The 17,076-nt window shown below is 41.2% G+C and overlaps 1 protein-coding gene across 1 annotated transcript in view; it reads left to right on the top strand.

Annotated features, from left to right (window-relative positions):
- The first annotated feature begins 2,758 nt into the window (after nt 1-2,758).
- Nucleotides 2,759-17,076, top strand: part of LOC139665087 (protein kinase C alpha type-like) — a 30,574-nt gene continuing 16,256 nt past the window's right edge. Inside the window, exons 1-3 of the mRNA XM_071544053.1 lie at nt 2,759-2,838; nt 6,495-6,602; nt 16,740-16,880. Coding sequence (XP_071400154.1) covers nt 2,824-2,838; nt 6,495-6,602; nt 16,740-16,880 — 264 coding nt within the window. The 5' untranslated portion in view covers nt 2,759-2,823. The remainder of the gene's footprint in view (nt 2,839-6,494; nt 6,603-16,739; nt 16,881-17,076) is intronic.

The raw sequence follows: 17,076 nt of genomic DNA, 5'->3' as shown, positions 1-17,076 counted from the left end.
CAAGCTTTGTGCTGGAAGTAACACTATGACAAAAGCAGATGATCTTCATTTAAATTTCATTTTGCTATTCATTACTTCATTACCTAATTTAAACCTAATTTTAAATCAAGAAAAGTGAATCATTTGCTGTGTGAGCTGGGACTTGAATCCATTTGTATTTAGATGTGACTTATGAAAATACTGTAAACAGTATATTTGACAAAGGAAAATATGCTATATCGATAAGAACTGATGAATGGAAACAGTCTATGACATGATGTGATATAACTGCGGTGTTTTCACATATTTAGTGACATTCAAAGAATCATTTGTGTACGTACATGTAAGCATGTGTGCATATGCTTGCTTTTGTGCATGTGTGTAAACACGTGGACATACTGCATGTCCAGCTGACTCCCATCAACCCTCAGGACAACGTCGTGACAGTGTAATGCAGAGCTGGAGGTGTGTTTATCTGTGTGTGTGTGTGTGTGTGTGTGTGTGTGTGGGTGTGTGTGTGTGTGGTATAAAGCCTCCCATGGCTCCAATGGACAAGGCGGAGGTCAGGCGTTAAGCAGCAAAGGTTACAGAGTGTTGTAGGACAGAGCTGCTCTCACACACCTCAAGTTTGTGTGTGAGCATGTGTGTATGCATGCATGTACGTGTGTGTGTGTGTACGTGTGTGTGTGTGTGTGTGTATGGTACAGAGCTGGAGGAGTGTCCCCGGGCTCCCATGGATGCAGCGGAGGTCAGGTGTTACTCAGCAAAGTCACACATTTAAAGCTGTGTGTGTGTGTGTGTGTGTGTGTGTGTGTCTGTACATGTATATGAGTGTCTTTCTATTTGTCTCTGTTCATGTTCATGTATCACTGTGTATGGATACTGCGTGAGTGTGCATCTGTTCCCATTGTGTTTTTCGGCGTGTTATGTGTGCCTTACATGTGTGTATGTGAGCATGAATTGCACATGGGAGCGTCCATTGCATGAGTGCCTGTATAAGGCAGAACAGACTCTAGAGAATTGTTGGGCAGTGTAAATGTGTGTGTTTTTAGAGTAGTGTGAACCCTGGGGAACGGGGTCAGAGAAGAAGAAGAGGCGCTAACCTTGATCCCTCTGCTGAATCTCTTCTTCTCTGTCTCCATTTCATTGCATTGGGATGTTCTAGATGCACCTTCTATAACATTTTTCTACGTATTGTCACATGTTTGTATCTCGATATATTGAATTTCGATATATCGTCCCATCCCTATCCGTAAGAACACACACACATACACACACACACTCCTCCCACTGTAGCTTAAAGCAGCAGGGCTGACCTCTGTGCCCCACTTAGCACCGTGACATAATTCCTTATCTTTTATTGATAACTCTCCTCTGGCAACCCCTGACTTTCCCGCCCCTCCTGTGATGAGTGTTTGACTAACTCATACCAGCTTACCGCATTAGTAGATCGATAATCGCGCTGCAAAAACAAAAAAAAGGCCTGACCACGGTTTTTGACCCAGCTTACTCAGAAAATGAAACTTAAATGAAACCACCCCAGGCGTGAAGCAGGAGATGATTGGAAATTTCATAGCATCGCTAACCAGCTCAGGCAAGAGGTGCTGTTGTCAATCCTCAGAAACTCACGATTACAGAAGCCCCTAGAGAGAAAGGTGTTATCAGAACGTCAAGCTGGCCCTTCCTAATGTGAGAATTTTTAACTTTTTTAGCTTGTAATTTTTTTTTTGCTCCTGTCTTAAACTTGGTTAAGGTGTTTAGCAACTTTACTTTGTGCGCAAAAGCATTTTAAATGCAGGCCCGTCGCTCCAACTGTTTTTACTGGTCTTATGTCTTGTAAAACGATCTGCGGTGACCCTGTTCTGCCTTCTTATCTACCCTTCCACCCCCCAAAGCAAGCTTCTTACCTTCAATTTCACTGAACCACGACAAAGTTATTATTGCAGTTGGTCTGTGTAGATGGCTCATCAAGCCGTTCGGCCACTGAGTGTGTGAATATTCTTACACCGTCTTTTAATCCAGGGCAACATACTGTATGTATGGCCCAAGTCACATGGCCATTGGATGTATTTGCTCCACTCAAAACTAGGTTAATACAATATTGGTAGCCTTTAAGGAAATGTAGGGAAGGAGACTGTGAAGATGGTGAAGTTTAGGGATATGAAAATGGTAGAACAGAAATATTTCTAAGACTACATCGTCTTCTCATGGGTTTTTTTCAGAAGAACAGCTGATCACATATTACAGTCTTTGTTCTCTGTCTTCTGCCTTTGGGGGAGACCTGTTCATGTTCACAAATGAACTCACTAGGAATAACGTGGGAATTTTGTCTCATGCTGGACTTAAACAAGACGCAGCTACATCGCACAAAAGTAGCGTGTACATTATGAATGTGCAGTACACATTATATATTCAGAATGGTCCCGGGGATCTGGATGTATTTCTAATGTTGGATCTCATTAAAAGAGCGGTAGTGTATACAGGATAAGTGGCTAAACGTGCCGTGCATGAATAATGCACTGAAATATTTATAGAATGCGCGATTAATTGCATATTTAACCTACAGGCCTATGCAGTCACGTGTGTTGCTGTGATCTAGTTCAGTCGGAGGGTAAATGTTAGTGTTTTTCTGAGTGGGTTTACCATGTGGATGTGCTATATGATCATGCCTGATACCAGATCATTTATTACATTCCCAGCCTATGATGCCCTATTCTCAGTTACAGACGTTTAGTTATTCTTATTTAGTCTCACCTGTTCCTCTCCCTCCCTCCACAGATCATTGCATATCAGCCGTATGGGCGCTCTGTAGACTGGTGGGCCTATGGAGTGCTGCTCTACGAAATGCTGGCAGGACAGGTGAGTGGCGTACACACACACACACACACACACACATGGAGACACACACAATGACACTTGCTTACATCATTTTCGGTTACAAATTAGGTCGAGATTGCCCCAGAGACTCTCACAATAAAGTTCCCCTCCCGCTCAGGCTCTGCTGAGACCTAAATGTACTCAGGTGGTGCTCCCAAAGGACCTTCCCACCATCACTTCCATAAACACACAAACACACACACACACATCCATACCATCTGCCCTCCTCTCATAGGGCATATCCTAATTGGTCCTGCCTCTTTTATGCAGTCAGCTCGGTGTTTACTTCTGACCGTGGGTCGGGGCCAGATGTGTGTGTGTGTGTGTGTGTGGGAGGAGGTTAGTTGAATTTGATGTCAAGGTGACTGCCAGGGACGACTCTAAAAAACAAGCAACAGGACCTCTTTTCACCCGCTGTTTCTGTTTTGTTTGAACCTACTGTATTTCAAATTGGATCCCAGTGGGAACATTTTCAGAGAACTTGAAAAATTGGCTGCACAGTCTGAAGAGTAGCAGCTAATTGACACGTCATGTCAAGTGGTATAAGTAGTATTTTGTGACATGCAGTTCTGTGGATATGGCTGCACGCGCCATTTCCAATGCAACTTTAATCATTCACTCATGCCATTACTATAAGCGACAGGTCTGGGTGAACAAAAATGTGATTTCAGAATAGGCCGGGCTTGCACTGTGTTTACATAAACTATCCATAATGTGCTTATGAGCAGTGCAACAAGGTGGAGAGGGTAAAAAGTAAGTAAGGGGAAAGCGCTCACAAATGTAAATGTGTGTGTGGATGCACACTGATGCTATGTTATTAAACCCAGTCTTTATGATCAGATCTCAAAAACTGCGTTGAAATGACAGGTAAAGATATTGCTATACACACACACTGCAAACAAATGTCCATCTTAACAAGTCAGTTAAATCAAGTGAAAAAATATCAGCCAATGGGTTGAGATAATTCCACTTGTTTCCAATCGTTTTGAAATGAATTACAATATGTTGAAGCAGATCTATCCATCCAATATCAAGATAATGTCACTTTACTCAAGAAAATGTTGATTTGCCTCAGAAAGTTACAAAAATATATTTTTTTTCAGTGGTTTAATACAAATAAGATTCTATGACTCAATACTAAATGACTTGCAAACAAAAACATGAAGCTGGATATTTTTTTTTAGCCTGTTCCCAAATTGACTGACAGAGCTTATGTCAGCTGTTAAACATAGATGAAAATGAACAAAACAAACTTTTTACCTATTCAGATGCTCTCTGTCTCTCTCTCTCTCCCTCTCTCTATCGTGTGAAATCAGGTAAAGGGGGCATGACGTAGACAGGCTATCTCTAGCCGAAGGGGCCGGTGGAGTGGAAATGAAGAATAATTCATTTTATGGACTGTCAAAACAGCCACATTATGGTTACTGATGATAACCACAGTGAGGGGAAAAAAAGCTGGGTCATCCACTCCATTTGCCCCGCAAGGTCTTCCTCTGAAACTTGTTTGCACAAATTCTCCGCCGTTTCTCGTTCTTTGTCTTCCTCGCTATTGTTCTCTCTCCTTCTTCTTGCTCTTTTGTTCCCTGTTTCTAACCAAGTGCCTCTTTCTACCTCTTCTTCTTCTGCTGTTTTGCCTGTTTTTTCTCTCTTTCGTCAGTTGATAAAGGAATACACTGTGTTTTTAGGGGATTGGTTAACTTATACGTTAAATAACGAGAACACAGACATAAAATCACCTGTGTACCACTGGTAGATCATTCCATGCTAACACTTTAGCATGCACTATGTTGAGTGATAGTAGGCGACGAGCATTTTCCAGAGTAAGAAGGCTGACCTTTTAGTAATAAAAAGTTTTATTTTATGGCCTGTAGATTTATACATTTTCATAATGAAAAATCATTAAAGCCCCTTTGTGTAGAATATTAACCTCAATATATCATTCTCAAATTAATTAATTATTACTTGATAGCATATTATAATGGCTGTAGAGAAATGAGACCATCGCAGAGGAAATTGGTTTAGTCTGTGTGTTTGGGTTAGACCCAGAGATTCAGATTCATATTTGGCTGAATCAAAACAGGAATAGGACTGCTTCACTCTACTTGTTTGCAGCTTCGAAATATTATATTATAGGTGAACAAATACATAACCAAGTCCAGATGCTGTCCAGTCCCACAGCACCTAGCTAGCTGTGCAGCATCAACTGTTGCTGTAGTTGAAGTTCCTACAGTCCAGGTATAATCAGCATAACAACTTATTGATCCACTGTACTGTACAGCTATGCTCCAGTAGGTTTGCTGTCTGTAAGTGTAATATTAGCCTGTTAGCCAAAATGTTGCGTTACCTGTCCAAACTCCATATCTATAGGGCACAGTTTCTTTGCTAGCTCAATGTAGTTGTAACTAAAATATTTTCTAGCAAAAATATCTTTAATTAGACACCGCAGTTCCAAACAGAAATTGTGATGCAAACCCTGGACGAGCAAGAATTATGAGGTGAGTGAGCGCGTTTTGTTAGCATTTGGCAAACTTAATAAATTCTAATCCTGATACACAAAAAACTGCTTTGCTAGCGTAGTCTAGTCAGTAGACTAAAATATTGGTTTAACTCAATATAGCTTTAACTCAATATAGCTAATGTAGCCAGATTTATTTTCGGAACTATTTCAGATTAGCATGTATTCATCCACAGCGGAGTGATTTTTAACTGTAGGCTACACAGTCTTCCATCGCCCACCACCTTCACTTCCTATGGAAACAAAACAGAGTATGAGAGTTTTGTATCATATTTTCTGTACATTTTATTAATCATTTAAAACTACTTACTATTTAGCTTTAAATGTGCTACAGTACAACTTCTCATTTTCTCACTTTTGAGATAATGCTAGTCACCTACTATCACTCAACATAGTGTATGCTAAAGTGTTAGCATGGAGCACCAGCATGAATGATCTACTGAGGACATATGGATGATTTTGGTGTCTATGTTCTCATCACTAAACAGCTAAGTTGACAAACAGGCCAATCTCCCAAAAACTAAAGGTATATATTTCTGAGGCCCTGAGCTGAGAACAGGCTTATAGACACAATACATCTCTCCAGTGACCGGATTCAGAGGAAAAATTATGAATGAAAGACTGCCTCAGTGCTTCCCTACTGTGTTCATTTTCATCATTTACATCAATGGTTCTTTCAGGATCAAAAGTTATGGGAACATTATAGCGGTGTCTAGACTGTCACCCACCAGAAACAGCCCTGTGACCATTTTTAGGTCCCGACCCTTAGGATAAGACACACTGATTTCTATTTCCTATTACATTTTTATTGAAGATTCTTCTGTTTTTTCATGTTGTCTCATTAATGAAAAAGAACCAAATGTAGAGGAGAACAATTTTCTGTCTGGAACTGATGAGAAAAAAATAAACTCATATCAACCCACATACCCCAAGAGGAATTAACCCTGAACATAGACATTCTATTTCCTACCATCACTTCTTCAATTTTCATTCATTTTATAGAATTCATATCACTTGCATCCCCTCGACATTTCCAATCACATAAACAATACGCTTGAATATTGCTGATGTCCCATTGAAACACTGATAATCTCCATCGTCTCTACTCTCCTTCCACCCTCAGCCTCCGTTTGATGGAGAGGACGAGGACGAGCTGTTCCAGTCCATCATGGAGCACAACGTGTCCTACCCCAAGTCCATGTCCAAAGAAGCGGTCTCCATCTGCAAAGGGGTGAGTTGGACTCTCTTGCCATCAATGGGAAAAAAGGCCCAATATTTAACCTTCCTTTCTGGGTGTATTCTCCATTTTCCACTCCACTATTGATTTCCCCCCACTTACTGTACTTACTATTATTATTTACCCTATTACAAGGAGGGGCTGTTTTCCCCCAGAAGCTTTTCTCACCAGGATGGAAAATCCTCCAAATCAGCATTTTCTCTCCACTGAAGCCAAGATAATTGAAATTCTTGTAAGCGGGCTGCAGACCCATCCTGCCTGTTCAACTTTAGGGGGAAAAAAAAAAACCCTGACAGGCAGCGTCACAAACCGGTGTAAGGCTTTTTTTAGTCTCCAGGACCTAGACGTAATATATGACAGTCTAGCTCCGTTTGCAGGAAGAATGAAGTGTAGGGTTTTATCAAAAAAAATACTGTCTGGGAACTCGTGGGTTCTCACAGGTTCCCGCTCCTTCTCTCCCCACTCACTTCCCGTCTCTTCACCCTCTGCATTATTAAAAGTTTGCGGGGAAAACTATTAGATCATCTAATATACTGCGAGGCGCTGTGGCTCCATGGACTTGAGGTTTAAAAGATTTATTCCAAAAATGCTGTGTATCCATTGTAGAAAAGAAATTGATCACTCAATATCTCTAAAATATACAGGTTTTAGGTTTTAAGTATGAATATTGTGCTAATTAAGGACTTAGGTTACCTAGCATCCTTTGTACCATAATTTGTTGGAGTTGGAGTCAATGTTTCCTATGATGGATATCTCACTTTAGAACATGATTCTTCTTATGCAGTGAAGCCAAGATCAGAAGTGCCCATTCATTTGTTCTTGTCTACAAGTTGGGGGGGGGGGGGGGGGGGGGGTGCTTTAGCTACCATGGGTATAAGCCTGGATCTCCAGAGGCACGGAGAACTGAACAGCACAGTGGGTCAGTGCAAGTCAAGCAGGCAAATACTGGGACACAGCAAGCGTTTCTCTCATTTTCTCTTGCCGAGCAGAATGTTTTGGAAGCAAATTAAATGGGAAGCGACAGAAGAAGAACATAAATAGAAGAGTACATGAAAGGGGGGGCAGCGATGCTTCTTGCTCCCTGGGCCAAGAAGAGCAAACGAGTTGTTAAATAATAAAATAATAACTTGGGCTTTTATATTTTTCAAGGACAGACATGTATCTAATGGCCTGCTTAACAGAAACAGACTCTTATGAATACATGTGCAAAGTAAACATAGAATTGAAAAAAAAAGAGTACAATTCAATGGCAGAACATCTCTCTTTAAGGTTACTTTATTTGCCAATTTAAAGCCAATTTAGTTCTGGTCCTTAGTTCTGATTGGCTGAGTTGTGCTGGAAGCTGCATTGGAAGCCTCTGACTCTATAACAGTTAATTTAAATACTATTGCTCTAACTGAAAATCACCACTCATACTGGTACTTACTGTATGTGCAACAACCACCTTATTTAACTACTGCTCAAGAACTATAATGTCAGAAGTATAACATTAAATTAGTATTATTTAATTACCACTGAATAAAATAAAAGCTCTTTTGAACATCACCATTCTCTTCTTATCGCAATGTGTTACTGCCATTTTATTAGCAATAAGCCACTCCACACTTCCTCACTGCTCTAAAATCAGTTCTCAGTATTGAACTCTATCAACAAAGACACATCCCTGTCAATAATGAATTAACAAGAACATGATTTCTTCCCCAGCTCACTGCTCCATCGAGCAGAGCTGCAACAAGGTCGTAATCACACACACACACACACACACACACACACACACACACACACACACACACTCTTTAACCCCTGCTTGTATGACCTTCACGGACACCTTGTACATATTCCTGCCAATTAGTAGCAAGACATATTGATACATCAATACATGCTCATCCTCAGAGGAGCTGATGTACAGTAGATATGGATGGGCTTTGGCAGCTATCGATAGAGATGGTGTTGAAAAACATGAGGTATAAACAGTATGGCCTCCAAGGTTACTTTGTTTTACATCCAAGGACTGTGTGGTTGATAAAAGATGAGGAAGGACTGCAGATGTACAGTATGTGCTTGAAGTAGCTGGCAGCATGACATTTTGCCATTTTGATATGGATCAGAAATATTGAACAATGCATTTGAAAGTTTAATTTCAAAATCACATATATTCAACTTTGATCTATCCCCGGACAGATCACTCAGAAGCTTAGGTTACTCAAGTTTTACTTCAGTGTAATTTGATTTATTTAATCATTACCTTATGTTTTCGCCGCATTCTGTCTGCCTGTCTCTTAGCAGGATATCTCAAAAATGTATGAATAGATTTGCATGAAACTTTGTGGAGATTGGTCATAGCACAAGGAAGAGGTGATTTTCTTTTCACACCGATTGGCTAAAGGGGGGCATGGCAGTGGGCGTGGCCTATCACTAAAAGGCATATTAAATTAGGCAGTGGGCGTGGCCTCTCACTAAAAAGCATATAACTTCCATAAAAAGAGGCAAACCTCCATTATTGGCTCAATCAAACAACATGGAGGCACTGGAGAGCTCATATCCAGTTTAGACATAACTGCCCTGCTATTTTTTTCCAAAACTTAAATGCTTAAAAGTTGCTCCAACATGTGGAACTGCCTGTATCTAACTGCTTTTTTTTTTACCAAGTTGCCATTGACTGGAAATAACACTGTTGGTAACTGCAGCACTGAAGTGTGTGTATTCCAGGTTTAACTACACTTGGAGCATCCACACATCCTCACAAGGATTACAGAAGTGTGTGTGTGTGTGTGTGTGTGTGTGTGTGTGTGTGTGTGTGTGTGCATACAAGAAATGTAACAGTGAGAGCGGCAGTTTTATTTCTGTCCAGAGGCAGTGCAGAGCCGATGAGCTGTGTGATAACGTGCTCCGTCTCCCTCTCCCTACCTCAACTCCCTGGGCCTCACACAGCATCACTCAGCTCTCTCTCTCTCTCTCTCTCTCTCTCTCTCTCTCTTCTTTGTTTTCCCCTTTGTCTCTCCCTCTTTCCCATTTCCATCCATTTCTCCTATCTCCTTTTTTTTTTCCTTCACCCCCACTTTCTCCACTCACTGTGTGTGTGTGTGTGTGTGTGCATGTGTGTGTATGTGTATGTGTGCATGTGTGTGTGTGTGTGTGTGTGTGTGTGTCCTGGCCTCGGTCCCAGACCCTATCTCAGCTCTTGTTTGCCGCTGCTGTAACCCTTCCTCTTAATGGATACATAGTGCCTGCCATATCAGCCTGACCCAGAAAGAGAGCGAGAGAGGAGGAGATGGGAGGGAAGGATGGAGGAAAGGATGGAGTCAGAGAAATAGAGGAAGAGTGGAAAGGAGAGAGAGTAGGATGGGAAGGGAGCAGGAGAGGCGACGCGGGCGCATTGGAGAGAGAACCGGATTTCGACGGATAGAGAAAGGAGAGAAAGGGATGGTAGAGGAGGTGGAGGAGGAAGAGTCGAGAGTGTCACTGGCAAGAAAAAAAAGGAGAGGAAAGGAAACGGATGCCCGCTGTGTAAAGTCGGTAATTGCAGCATCAAGTAGGGAAAGCCAAAGCTGAGCGAGAGCTTTTCATCACAACTTGATTTCATAGCTTTCTCCACCAAGAATACATATTATATAGTAATATTTCAGAACATGCCGCAGCAGGATGACTCATTACACAGTCTATAGTTATGAATTGGCTATTTCACATCAACACATGCAGTCTCTTTACTCAGCAAAGCCATCCTGCTGCCCATATATTTGCCCTTTATATAGGTGGCGGATGCAGACAAACAGTAGTCTAAGTAATGGGATCATTAGCTAAATTTAGAGAGGGAAGAGAAGAATGGGAGATGTGTGAAAATATGCAGCGAAGATGTGAAGATTCAAAGTTAAGCTTCAGTTTTAATAACAGTACAGCTTGTATTTGCTTCTGTGAATTAATACTGGATAAAGCACATCCATGATTTGCAGAAAATTTCAGAAAAACTGTGGAAAAAGCACCGAAGTTAAAAAACCTCACTGTCTCAATACATGCACTTTTGACTGTATATACTATATATGCTATAGAATCTCTTCCACTAAATCCTTATGGGATAGTGAGCAGTCCGATAGACAGAGAGACAGAGAGAGAGAGAGAGAGAGAGAGAGAGAGAGAGAGGGGGAGGAATGGCAGCCTGTTTATTCTTTATTTCAGTGGAGTTTGCCTTTGATCAGATGTTTTGCCTCAGAAGATGGGACCTATTCTCTCAGGCCCCGACAAATAAAATGGGCTTTGATGGTGTGTGTGTGTGTGTGTGTGTGTGTGTGTGTGCGTGCGCGCGCACGCGAGCCCCTCCCTCCCCCAATGTGCTGGATCAGACAATTGTACCTGGCCAGACTCCCCGTTGAGTTAGAGACCCCATCTGCTTTCTCTGTCACTCTTCACTCTTTCTCTCTCCCTCTCTCTTTCTCTCTCTCTCTCTCTCCCCCTCCCTCTCTCTCTCTCTCTCTCTCTCCTCTAACATTTGGACGTCCTCAACAGAAACAGCGGGGTGGTTCAGAAGTTATACATGCCGTTTGAACACAGGCAAACCAAACCTTTTTGCCGACAGTTCACGACACAGCGGGTCCACTGAGACTCCGACGCTAACAGATTTGTCGACAGAATGATTAAGCCTTGCCTGCAAAATGTCAACACCACAGATTTATTTATTTTTTTCCATGATGTGAATATCCAGCTCAGTAACGCAATGTAATCCACGAGTTCAAATTGCGAAAACTTGTAGACGGAGACAGACAAAAGAGAGCGGCAGACAAACAGGCAGGCTGGGTGTAAAAAGAGTTTGATTGACAGGCCAGCCAGCCAGTCAGTTTCAAGGACATTTCAAGGTGTCACTTTGAGGGTGACAGCCTTCTGTTTGCGGCGGGGTGCTTTCTCACCGTCGGAGACAGTCCTGCGAACAGACAGAAAGCTGCAAATGACTTTGCCTCCCTCCTCAGCAGCTGTCTCCAGCTGGATTCACGCTGCCGGCTCAGATGCAGCCCACGGCCCATATGTCGAGGGGCTTGGAACGGGAAAGCTGGCCTGCAGACCTACTGCACCGTCGCTACTGAGCTTTCACTTTGAGACCCCAGGCCAGCCGCGTTCTAGCCTGTAACCGCTAGGTGTCGTTTAAACGGCTGATCGGTGTAAAATAGTGTCGTTTTCTTGACGCTAGGGATTCGTGTGAGTGATTTGCATTATTCCCCCATCTTTCATTTTACACTTGTGTCTTGAAAATTCTTGAAACTGCATTGGAAACAAGAGGAATTAAGATTTTAACTGAATAGGAGACTAAATGACTAAATTTTTTCAGTCAAATTCTAAATTCTTTGAGCAGTCAGAAGGTGCATGAGTAATCTAACAGCCAGTTGTTTGAGATGCATGAGTTTTGTGCCACAATATACAGCTGTACAACATTTGAAAACCAATTGTGTAGAATGGGTGTTGCAGAAATAGCACTTGATGGATGGGGGACTGTTACAGTAGATACTCCTGTATTTGTCTAAGGAACCATAAGTAACTTGAACACTGGTCTTAGATCCATATTCTTATTCTTAATGGCTTTATGAATATGAGCTGTGAGCTTTTCATTAGTCTAGATCTAGAAAACCCCCATTTTTCTACTTTTTAGACCGCCATGACAACATAACATGTCCCACAGAGAATAGACAGCACAGCAGCCACCAGAGCCTCAGTGAATATTCATGATGCTGAAAATTACTTTTCAATTCTATCCATTCTAGTATACTTCAGTTCCACCTAATCTAATTCTCTACTTGCTCTTTCTTTCTGTAGGCCCTTTTTCCACCTTCTAATTCATTAAGTCACACAGCGGCCATATTTGATTTATAGTATACTCGGCTGGGAAACCCTTCCTGAAAAACAGTTACACATTGTTAACAAAGATACACCAACTAGGTTGCGTTCTTATTTTCAGCGTGAACAGTCTTCATCTTTAGTATTAGTAACATGCTAACATTATACCTCATATCTTTAGTGATGCTTCTTTGACAGTCAAAGTGTTTATGTTAGCTGTTTGCTAGCTAACACTAGCGTTAGGTGACTTTAGCTTAAGATTTAGATTAAAATTGTGACTGTTAAAGCTACTTTGTCGGCTACAACTTACACAGTTTGACTTAGTTGGTTTTAGACATAAATATAACATTAACCTGGAGTAGCTGATTGCTAACATTAGCTAAAATTATGGATCAACATCATGGATCCAGTTGCTGTAGCTTTTAATTTGGACTAATTTAGCCTCCAACTCTGCTCATTCCTTTTTTTAATTTTATTATATTTTTTTCCAAAAAGCGGTTGAGTTTGCCTGCGTTTCCATCTCCCCTGCTGTCTTCTGGATGGGGTTCCTCACCCTGATTATGATGTAAATCCAATACGGCTGCCTTGTGAATAAAGTGAATTCATCCCCTGCCATGATTTCCTGTTCTGTCTGGGAAGAACATCTGGTTTGATTCATCAGTGTAATATTCACTGTGTTACAGAGAGTTTATCAGCTGAATGATAAGTTACTTAACAACTGCCAGGGAGCATTGTGGAGTTAACTTGGCTGACACATAACTGATAGAGGATCAGAGCCAATGTGTGTCTATATGGCTCTGATCATGAGGAGCCATAACTGACTTTTTTCCTCTTCTTCAATAGCTGTGTTAGATCAGATGAGGGGTCATTAGGGTTGTTTCTGATGATTTCATTTCACAATAGTTTCCCGGCCACTGCTGTGTTGCTGCAGTTTACTGTATGTGTGTATATGTGTCTTTTTGTCAGGTTGTCCTACCAAGGTTTTTTTTTTCTCATTACTCCCAATGGTTTCTTCACACTGAGTCCATGATGAGATTTCTGCACCTTTAGACCAGCGAAGATTACCAAAGAACACACACACATACACACACATACACTTTTTGTGGGACAATATTCCTTGCCTCTGCTCATACATTTGTTTTCCCACTGAAAAGAGAATATTTGTTTTAGCAGATGTGCTGAGGTGACATATGAAAATAAATGAAAACTTAAAATATCCATCTGTCCTCTATCCAAATGCAGAACATACTTTCAAACTTTTTATCTAAGTTAATGTTTACAAGACAGCCACCTACCCACTACACTGTATAAACTCCCTCACCGCTCCATATGCATTTTAATAGCCCAACTCTGTCAGAAATCCCAGTCTGTGAAAAGCCAGGGGAGAGAAACCATTCTAGTGTGAATTAAATTAAGTCAGTATGAATCGAGCTCCATGTCTATGTATGTATGTATGTACAGTATATGTGTGTGTGTGCTTGTGTTCGTTCACACTTACGTATATATTTGTTGTATATATGCTGTTTGGACTTATATACGTACCAAATGTGTGTGTGTGTGTGTGTGTGTCACTGGGCTGAGGCTCTGGTAGATTAGCATATCACTGGTTACAGACTCTGCCCTCTATGTTAGTAGACTGTTTGAACACTGTGAAAGCGTGACTGTCAAACATGTCATGTACTATATGAGAAGTGGCAAGGTGACTGAGCTGCATGTGAAGGTGTGCATTACAGATTAGGGATTCAACTGGGAGGTGCATAAGGCGTGTGTGTGTGTGTGTGTGTGTGTGGGGGTGCATGTGCTCTCACCTTGGGCGTGCCACTTAGACAGCGTGTAATGCACATGATAGCCGAGCCAGGGAGACGGCCTATCTAAGCATTAAAACTAGCTCAGTCAAACGAAGCACCATTTCCATTTCAGATTCCAGCGCATGAATAAGTCATTTTTGTCCTTGGACTGTTAATACTCAAACGTACCAGGCTGTCGGTCTCCTAACGACTTCTTTCCCTGCCTTAGCAATTCAATCAGGGCAAATCACTGGGCTGCGATGGGAGAGGTCATGCAGAATAGTTATGTAAAGAGTACAACTGGTAGAAAACAGTACACCCACTCACAAAAACAAGCACTGGGCCAGCCGGTGATTATGTTCCATTACGAGTGGGCAACGCTCTGTCGACTGCAGGGGGAACGGTACGCAGGCCCTCCCCGGTCTCCTCCTCCAGGCCAGGAACATCACTTCTTGCCCGACTCATGTTCACAGAGTACAAGTTTATATCAGTTTATATCAAGATTATATAGACTGTCCGACTTTAAGCTGAATATACACATTTAAGTACTAAATACGCACTTAAGTTCGGTCTGAATGTGTGTATGACTGTTGTTGTCTTTTGTTTGTATTGTGAGCAGCAGCGCTTGCCCAAGACAAATTTTCCCTCAGCGACTAATAAAGTTTATAATATCGTATCGTATCTTATCTTATCGTTTTGCATCTTATCTTATTTTATCGTATTTTATCCTATCGTATCTTATCGTATCTTAACGTATCGTATCTTATCATATCTTATCTTATTGTATCTTATCGTACCTTATCGTATCGTATCTTATCGTATCGTATCTTATCGTACCTTATCATACCTTATCGTATCGTATCTTATTGTATCTTACCATACCTTATCGTATCGTATCTTATCATATCTTATCTTACCATACCTTATCGTATCGTATCTTATCGTACCTTATCGTACCTTATCGTATCTTATTGTATCTTACTGTACCTTATCGTATCGTATCTTATCGTACCTTATCGTACCTTATTGTATCGTATCTTATTGTATCTTACCGTACCTTATCGTATCGTATCTTATCGTACCTTATCGTACCTTATCGTATCTTATTGTATCTTACCGTACCTTATCGTATCGTATCTTATCGTACCTTATCGTACCTTATCGTATCGTATCGTATCTTATCGTACCTTATCGTATCGTATCTTATCGTACCTTATCTTATCGTATCGTATCTCAACGTATCGTATCATATCTCATTGTATCGTATCTTATTGTATCTTACTGTATCTTATTGTATCGTATCCTATCGTATCCTATCATATCCTATTGCATGTATCGTATTGTATCTATGGTATTGTATCGTATGTATCATATTGTATCGCATCATAATGTATACTTTCGCAAGAGAATATTTCTGCAGAATCCTTTTTTTCTTTACTCCTGACAGTAGGCTTGTAATTGGCGACAAGTTAACTTTTAGCAATACCAATGGATACTTACCTAATTTAACAATGACAGGTTTTGTCATTGTTTTTGTTGCCCGTAGATTCCTTTTGTCTTGTTTTGGTTTTCACCAAAGCGCAGAGCGTGTCCAGAGCGTTCTCTGCAGCTCTGCGATTGGAAGTGGCAGCAACACTCTAAAGGCAGAGCGGAGAGGAGGGGGAGAGAAAAAAACAATTATATCACTATTTTACAGACCCATCTGTTTGGCTGTCATTCAGCTGACCTAGAAACGAGGTGGAATCAGACAAAAAAAAACAAAAAAACACAACATCAGTGAGAGAACATAGAGGTGGGGAAAAAGCAGAGTTTGAGAAAACAAAGTGAGAGTGTTCCTGCCTCGCTTACACTGACCACTCCTCTAAAAACAGTTCAATTCAAACATTGATGTAAAGAGTTTGTCAATGTTCTGCTATGGGTTCTGTCATGCAAAATCTGCCTTGGGTTCTCAGTGTAACTCATGTCCGTTAAGGTCATGATTCCACGTTGAAGAACAACACTAGCCGGATGTAGCCTTAAACAGCCTGTGATGAATACCAGTAAATACTTTGTAATGCACAGACCACCCCATGTATTTTCACATATAGTAACAATAGAGTGATTTCTTTGAAATCTCAGGAACTGTACTCCAGTGCTATCCCTAAGTGAACCATACCATGCTTGGGTTCATTCAAGTCCATTCTACAACCCACAATCCCTTTGAGATACATTGAAGAGACATGACCTCAGCTCTGTTAGTAAAAAGAACAGTGTTGAGAGGACAGCCTTGTTATGCATAACAAACTAAATATAAAGCCTGAGTAACATAAGACAAAATGGTGTGTCTATGTGTGTCTGTATATACCAGTGACGCCATTTAGACCTACCAGACGCCGGGTGTTTAGAACAGCAAATGGAAAAGGTTTCGTGAACTGGCTATAGGTTGAATCACTATTGTGTTAATGATAGAGAGAAGCAAAAACAGACATTTATTAATGGATTATTCTGTCTTATTCTCCGTGTCCATCTCGTCCTTTGCTGTGAGCAGCTGATGACCAAGCACCCGTCCAAGCGTCTGGGCTGCGGGCCGGAGGGCGAGAGGGACATCAGAGAGCACGCCTTCTTCAGACGCATCGACTGGGATCGCCTGGAGAACAGGGAGATACAGCCTCCCTTCAAGCCCAAAGTGGTGAGTCCTGTGCACAGGGCACACACACACACACACACACACACACACACATACATATGTATACATGCACAGAGGACATGCATGTAGACATTAAAGGTGCTATGTGTAGCATTTTTAAACATCAATATATCATTATCAAATTAATTGTTATACTTTGGTATAATTACTGTAAACAAAAACCTGGTGGCACACAATG

Source organism: Centroberyx affinis, unplaced genomic scaffold, assembly GCF_046629955.1.
Source record: "Centroberyx affinis isolate AG114_WGS23_722 - 3 ecotype Tasmania unplaced genomic scaffold, CSIRO-AGI_Caff_v1 ptg004441l_1, whole genome shotgun sequence".
NCBI lineage: Eukaryota > Metazoa > Chordata > Actinopteri > Beryciformes > Berycidae > Centroberyx > Centroberyx affinis.
The sequence above is the reverse complement of the archived record's forward strand: the minus strand, read 5'-3'. Positions and strand labels throughout refer to the sequence as shown.